Source organism: Mizuhopecten yessoensis, unplaced genomic scaffold, assembly GCF_002113885.1.
Source record: "Mizuhopecten yessoensis strain PY_sf001 unplaced genomic scaffold, ASM211388v2 hete_36189830, whole genome shotgun sequence".
NCBI classification, from domain to species: domain Eukaryota; kingdom Metazoa; phylum Mollusca; class Bivalvia; order Pectinida; family Pectinidae; genus Mizuhopecten; species Mizuhopecten yessoensis.
The window spans coordinates 1-8269 of record NW_018485748.1 but is presented as its reverse complement, the minus strand read 5'-3'; the positions used below and the strand labels follow the sequence as shown (position 1 = coordinate 8269).

The 8269-nt window shown below is 32.1% G+C and overlaps 1 protein-coding gene across 1 annotated transcript; it reads left to right on the top strand.

Moving 5' to 3' along the window:
* The first annotated feature begins 111 nt into the window (after nucleotides 1-111).
* LOC110444931 lies at nucleotides 112-8262 on the top strand. The gene is made up of 3 exons (XM_021489280.1): nucleotides 112-363; nucleotides 1551-1629; nucleotides 1804-8262. Exons 1-3 carry the CDS (start codon nucleotides 274-276, stop codon nucleotides 2244-2246), a joined length of 612 nt encoding a protein of 203 aa, XP_021344955.1. The 5' UTR covers nucleotides 112-273; the 3' UTR covers nucleotides 2247-8262.
* The last annotated feature ends 7 nt before the right edge of the window (nucleotides 8263-8269 follow it).

The following is an 8269-nucleotide window of genomic DNA, read 5'->3' as shown; positions in this document are numbered from 1 at the left end:
TTGAAATTGTTTGCATTGTTCATTAAGAAATGTTCTCAAAGTATTTTTCCTTGAGTTCTTAGCGCAGACAGGATAAAAGTCTGACGACAGTTCTAGTTTACATTAAATAAAAAACCTTGTTGTAGCTTCAATTTAAATCTACATTAACTTCGGAGTCAAGGTCTATGTTATTTCTGCTTAGCGTACTATCATCACATTTTGTGTGTTTCTCTTTTGTTTGTGTTTTTAACATAATAACAATTTTGTCTCATTGTAGGAATTATCTACGATTCTATGCACTCCTACGACCTTGCGTTCTATATTGCTGGAGGAACACCAATTTTAGGGTCGCTAATTATGTTTCTTATCCCCAAAGTTAAACAGGTAAGTATATCAAGCATACTGAACATAAAGCTAGTATAATAAGGTCTCCACACTTGATGTCAAGGTGACATTGGAATTAAAGGTCGAATACTTTATTTGATGTTCAATGACATTTAAGGAATATATTGTGAATGAAAATATGACGTATCATATACCACTTTGAGGTCTGTACGCCTAAGGTACAGATCACATTGAGGTCACACCTGATCTCAGTCTCGCTGACCCTTTCGGGGAGCATAATCCACCAGTTTTACTGATGTTCTTATTTTATTCCCTCTTGAACTGTGTCACCTTTGATTTACCGTTATCATCATTTGATGGCTTAAAATGAGAAATTTAACATTTGTTCAGAATGTCACTGCTTAGCTCATTTGGAGCCAAAAACAGACCAATACATGTCATTGCAATTTTAAAAACATCTCTTCACTATTATTACTTTTTTGCATACCGGTGTTATAGACACTAGTCGGAACCTTGACTGTCTCACTAAATGATTTTGTAAAGGCGAAAGTTCGCATTTAGGAAATCGGTTTACAAAGACACCGGTACTACTGACAATTTAAACGTCTCGCGAATACTTCTTTACGAAGTTACTCCTTTAACCGCATTTGCCGATAATTTGAATTTACAAAAGGAATACTTGTTTTTGAATGTACTTTCCTCGCGGATAAATGCGAAATAAGATATCTTGATTTTATCTTAGACATTTGATATGTATTGATTCTTCTGTTTTAATCAAAACTAATAATTGCATATGCTATTTTCCATCAACATCACATCAAACTACTCGTTAAATTGATTACATTAACATCAGGATGCAATATGTTATTTGTCATTCGTCTCGAAAGATGCATGGTGAGGTTAATTTGTTTGTTTAACATACGTGTTTTGTCTTTTTATTTCCGTGCATGTGACTTCATGTATTGTCCGTCTCTTATGTGCAGTTGCACAGAACAGGAAATGCAACTGTGGGGCTTAAAATAAGTAATTCGAACAATCAGTATTCATATTTGAATTTAAGGTTCAGCATCTACGTTATGTGTTTTGTTTTGAATACGGACTATATTTATAAAAGCTACAATCAGTCAAAAGCATGTACTGAAAAGTTTAGTAGAAATCACAGGTATCTTGAAAATCTTGTTATAATCTGAGAATATAATTTTGCATCTTTTGTATTTTTCGTGTAGAATTACCCTGCTGTAACAGAAGTGGAGAACTTTGCATCCATTTCAATGCTAGATCTTCGCGGCAGAGTTTCGTCGAGAGGTACGTTATGTATTGACGTTATATGTTAATTTGTGGTATGATTTTTTCCAATTTTAATGATTAAAAAATCTTACGTGTACTACTTTAGTACTTGATATCAGTATATTTATGTTGCTTTATGATGATTCATACAGAATTTATCGTTGGTATATTAAAAAAATCATAATTTTTCAGTTGAAATGGAGAGGTATGATAATATCAATGCAAGGTCTGGACCATCTGCAACTGAACTTCAGATAGTTCGAGCAGAGGACATCATTTTTCAAAATGGCCACATCGATCACTCACCTGGAGATATGGATGTAACATTAAAAGTTGAAAGGTCTGGAAGAGTGAAAAACAACTATTCTGAGGAAGCAAACTTATTGTCAGATAAAGGAAATAGTGCTAATGAAAACGACTCTCACATCGAAAGTAATCCTCAAAACAACGAAAAGAAACCTAAGCAAGGAACCGAGGAGGAATTCTCTGAATTCAACGATAATGCAACGGAAACAAGAGAAAACGATGACCGATTTTTCATTGATTCACCTGAAGAAAGTTGTGAAGCTGATACTCTGCTGCAAGAAGTCAACGAATGCTTAAAAGAAAGACATTCTCCGATCTCAGAGGTTTAAATGGACAGTTATTCCCGAAATTGTTAAGAAAATTTTAAATCTTGTTCTGTGTTACATTTTATTTTAATGTTGACTCAAATTCCGCAAGTAGGGACAATTGTTACGCATATTTTATGTCTGGTTAAACTTTTCTAGTGTAGATTTTTACAGAAAGGGTTGCACATCCTTTTAATTACATGTATTGTATGAACCGTAGATAGGTGTTTTCAATGGTAATTTTTTATCTATAGGATAACGATGTCTCGTCCATAAATTTGCTGTTTAAAAAAAATCAGGCGTTTTTAGTTTTTTGGTTAAATATATCAAGAGAATGTGGAAATGCTGAATAAAATACATAATAAAGGCCGTAGGCCTGAGTTATTACCTTTTGCAATATTTTCGAATCCGACTGATTTATTCCGCCAAATATATACCGATATAAGTTAAATTCTCTTTTACTACTTCAGAACAGTTATTATTTTTGCACTTTTTCCTGTTTACATATTTCTCCTTTCGACTGTTACTAAGCACCTGCAAAAAAGCGATATTAACATAATATACCCAAATTGCAACTCAAGTTATCAAATAAGATTGTTGTAATATGTATACATTACCTCAACTTTTTGCTGGGTTCCTCATGAAATTGGCATGTAACAGCTTTAACATTGTTTTCTACATCTTGAATGATGGCTATAGAAACATATGAATTTTAAAACATATCATGCATAATTCTTACTCAGATAAACATATCAATTAAGGTATCAAAAAAAATTCAAATACCAGTGAAAGTGCTGCCTTTAAAACCTGTGTACTGACCTCACAACTGAAGATATCGATGTCAATCTGAAACTTCAATTTCAAGTTGACAGTATATGTTAAAAAAAATATCGATCCGGAATCAGCTTTGTTGCACCTCCAAAATGCCTTGCATATATGTTTACACGGGAGAGGGGTTATTTTATATATTTTAATTACGCGCGTATGCTTACCAAGTGAAACTGCAATCACCAAATTTAAACTTGGTAGAATAATTTACTACATGCTTTATGATAAACTTTTTTTTCCTATTTTGATTCTGTTATTGATCACCTCATCTCTTAATTATAACTTCAAATTAATCTTAATTATTCAATCGTTTGCTTTCAGTGGTTTTTATGAGATTTTCACTTTACATGTAATTAGTTATTTTGATGTTTCCTGTTCCCGTTGCCGTTGTTTTTATCCACCTAAAGTACTGATATTTTACTGATGCTACCCTACGGTCATTGTATTCGGGTTTTTTCACAATGGCAGCAGATTAAAATCGGACTGTTTTTCGTTGTCAATAAATTTATCGAATATAACGTATGATTCTGTACAAATATTTAGAAATGAGTAAAAAAAACATGTTATACTAGGTAAAAATAGGCAGTAAAAGAAATAGAAAACCACATGACATGTGTAGACCACTACTTGCACCAAAGTGAACATTCTATGGACATCTGGCTTTAAATGAACTTTAGGACAAACATACGCTTTATATAGAGAGGGTTATTTCAAAGTTTGATATTGTCATCATTTAATAGATTTAAAAGAAGAGAGCAAATTTGTCCATGTGCATTATTACAAAAAAACCACCACAACTTCATAAGCAATATTATTATTTTATTTGGGTTTTTCACATTTGTTTTCTATTTTGGCCTTGCAACTTTTGTTACGAGGTGATACATCCATTTGAGCACGTGTAAATTGAAAAGATTGCAAATATCAGTGTTCGTAAACTTAAAATATATACTTTTAACTGACATCTTTGTTAAGATAGATATTCTTTGTTATTGCGTACACCTCTTAACTTCGAAATAAAATGACCGAATTAAAAATAACAACATATGAAAAACGTTAATACATTTGGATGAATTCTGCAATTTTTTTTTTGTAAAAATTGCTATACGATACGATTTCTGTTCGTTGATACAATTATTACATCTTTATGTATGAAAAAATATGGAGTCTCGATCAAATTTATCATGATAGCAATACTCAGTTAAAAACACAAGAACACGTCCTCGTGATCAACTATTTGAAAGAGTAATAATGGCTTGTGTCTATTTAACAAGTCCTAGTAAGTCGAATTCGTTTTCTGTTTACCAAGTTTTCTAATGCTGATAATAATAATATTTATTCAGAAAAAGGCATTCACAACAAAACAGTTTCATATAAGTAGGTAATTTACAAAGTTGATATCTATAATTTACGTATATCATTACACCTTGGATAGCCCATCAAATCAATAGAAAGCTTATTTCCAATGGGGTCTCCATTTCCAATTGTATAATGGAATGTACAACATTGTTTCTTCACTTAACACCGTTATCATGGCAATACGCTGGGCCATATATTTTGGCAACTGATATATTCGGATTGTTGTGGGCGCACTGATTGACCTAGTGTTAGTTGTGCTTAACAGTAGTGGCTCGTCTTTTTACTTGTTGTTGACAATGTGTAGTAGAGAAGATGTGTATATATACAAATTTATACGCAGTGTTGCCTGAGCCGTTATTATGTTCATTACACAGGGAGCGTTATTGGTGATTTGACTTACTTACTTACTTACTAGGTTTGTTGTGTCTTTCATACATTTTCAAGATGTTTAAGATTTATTACTAGCTTGTGACGTCACAGTGACCTTTTCTTAGGTTTTTATATTGTGACAGATTGTGCTATTTATTTATATCGTTATGTAAACCATATAATGAATAAAGTCTCCAACAGTATATATCCCGTTTCATCGGAATTTCATAAAATTCGCTGAAGCTTGTTTCATAAAATACGTGCAATAGCTCAATTTATAAGCTTTGTGTTGGTTAGCTTTCATTTGTAATTGTTGATTTGTAATCTATTTGATGATAAACGTGATAATGGATATGAAATCGAAGAATTTGAAGGTCATACATCATCATCATATTGTGACTACACATATAAGGAAGTTTTATATGTAGGAATGGGCTGACATGTCCCGGCTTCCTTAATGATTCACATGGAGATTACTTTACTGATAGCCACGTGGCAGAAAGGAATGTCTTTTCTATTTGCTAATACTTCAAAATGAAAGTAAACTGGGCTTACGTAAAGAGAAGAAATCAATTGATTACATAATCAAACTACTTCGCCTAGTGTTTGTGGATATTGTTATGAAATGGTGAGTGTTACATGTGTTATAGCTGTGTATGTGGTAATTTATCAATGATAGTTTAATAAAACTGTAGGTTAATCGTCTATGCTAAATACTTCATAACGTTTTCCATTTAATATAAAGTAAAATCAGCATTTAAGAGTCGCAACGTTGTGAACCTTGTATTTCATACATCGCTCATTGTGTACATCTGACTTGAGGTTTAGTAAATGGCATTGCAATAATCTTTGTTCTTACCCTTTAATTTTGCAAATGTTTTATGACGTAAGCAAAGACAATGTCTGCATATTAATGTTTTATGAATGTTATCAAAATGTGGTAAGTAATGTTCTTCATTTATACTTTTACCCAGTAACTCGCTTTAAATGTGTTAAACACGCCTTTATTTACTCAGTTGGCCTGAAAAAACAATGTGCTATTACATCAACATCTCGTATTTTACAAGTAATAAATTAGTGATGTATTATTGTATGTCCATGGAGATTAAATCATACTACTGATTTGCTTCTCAAGAGCTTGTTCTAAAAAACAGGATTTTCCATATGGATGCGTCCTGTTGACCAGTTATCTATTTCGCACGGTTTTCCACCAAAAACATTTTATTCATGCTGAAGTTATTTTGCAGTCATTATTCTGACTAAATTTTCAACTACACTGTACAGTTTCTTCCATGGTCATTTACATGTATACCGTGTTTGAGATCGTTGCGTACCGACGTACTTTCCTGAAGTTGAAGACACCCTAACATTTGAAGCGCTTATCATTCCAGAACATATTTGGTTTTACTTCCGAGTGTTTATGGTATTTCACTTTTGTTTCCTTATTTGTAATTGCTGTTGTTAGCATCACAGGAAAGTGAACTTAGATTGCATTTTTCGTATTTAGCATTACTCAATAACTAAAAGATCAGAGAGTTCAAATGTATATGGGTAGGAAAAGGGACCCACAAGGGGAAACGAGTATACAGATTTAAACGACTTCTTAAAATCTCACTGGTTTAACGGGACTTAATTTTGTATGTATGTTTAAATTTACACGAATGGGTCAAATGATTCATCACTGGTCGTAGTAATTACTTGTAACAAATCTGTAAAATGGATGCATGCTATTGTGTTATATTGCATTTGTTGTATTATTTTGAAATTGTTGTTACATTATGTGATTTTGTCGGAGTTGGCCTTAATGTGCAGTATACATTACACATGATGTACATGAGTGCTGTGTCAAAATATTTTTGTTGGACGTTCGAGTAAGATGAATGTATGATTCCCGATTAAGTCCTCTTCATAAAGCTGTGATCTAACTTATCCAAGACATATTTACTGCTTATGTATATAGAAGCTCCTTATATTGCCCGCTGTTGTTTAATGGTCGACCTAATAAGTTAGCTGCTACTGTTTATATTATCATATTGCAAGTGTAAGTGTGCGTTTTTTAACTGTTACAGGGCTTTCCTTCAGATTAACAAGAATTTAATATATTCGTGCTATGTCATTCATGAGAAATGTAAAAGAATCCAGCGCTTGTCGATTTATTCAAATTAATAAACTGAACTATTCCAGAAATATTTATCAAACACTGTTGCCTGAACCTATTCTATTCTGACAGATATGTCTCTTACCCATGATTTTACATGACATTCGAGTTTAAGGAATTTATGGATTTTCAGACTGCAAATGCTCTAAAAATAAAACGCTTGAAAGACCAATCAACGTATAATAGAGCAAAACAGGATTAAATATATTCGATGTAAATGTATTTTTTTCGGCGAAATAGTAACCATTTAGAAATATTTATTAAATCATTTCGGTGGAAAATCTGTGTAACACAATGTATGATATGACCGATATAAATAGAATCTATTCTTAAATCTACTTAAGTAAATTATCTGTTCTACATGTATGTCATTGCCTTTATATTCTCGATCAATGCCTGTGACACTAATCAAGCCCTAGCAGAAAGCATTGAACCATTGGTCATCACTACAGTTACATTAACACCGTCATGAGACCATTACAATTGTCACTTTCTAACATGATCAAAGAAGGTAGCCGATTCAATTTCAATTCCGTGTACATTTATTAATGAAGTTTGATTTGTATTCAAGATGTTTACCAAAAGTGTTTTCGTATGGTTATACAAGTGATAGCGTAGTTAGCATTAATTAATTATTTTATATTTGCATAAATTAACTTTGATATTATGTAAAAATAAATGAATTAATTAATTCCATTGATTCCTAAATGTGTTGCCAACCCAATTTTCATCTGGCTTTTACTGAAGGTGTGTATTGATTTACGATAGGGAACTTCGCTAAAGATGTCGTCTTTTTATAAGTACATGTTTTTGTTTGGCCGCTTGTCTTCTGATGAGTTAAATTATGTCAATTTGAATGTTTTGCGAAATAAATCATTTCAGAATATATACCAAATAAGAGAAGTGCACATCCCTTTTCTGAGAGAGTTATTCAGTTATATTTGATGAATGGCAATTTCGACTCAGATTCGTTGACTACAAAGTTGAAAGGTTCAAAAGAATGAATTGTAATGATAACAATCTGTTGATCTGAATAATTAGTTAATTCAAGTATTTCTAAGGTAGATAACTCTGAATCAAATGACTGGTATCGGCTTTAAGCTAGCAGATAACCTTGATTGGAATTATTTTAAATTCAGTTACATTTAATGTAATAACTAAAAAGCTTATTATAGCTCATCTGATAGCTCTTTTTGTTTTCGTCAAATCCTTTAATGCGACGAAGGATCCCGTTTACATCTATGATTGTTTTGATTGAATCTATAATGCAGTATTACACATTTAAACATTGATATCAAACTTTTACTTTTTACACAAACAATGTACGTATTAAACG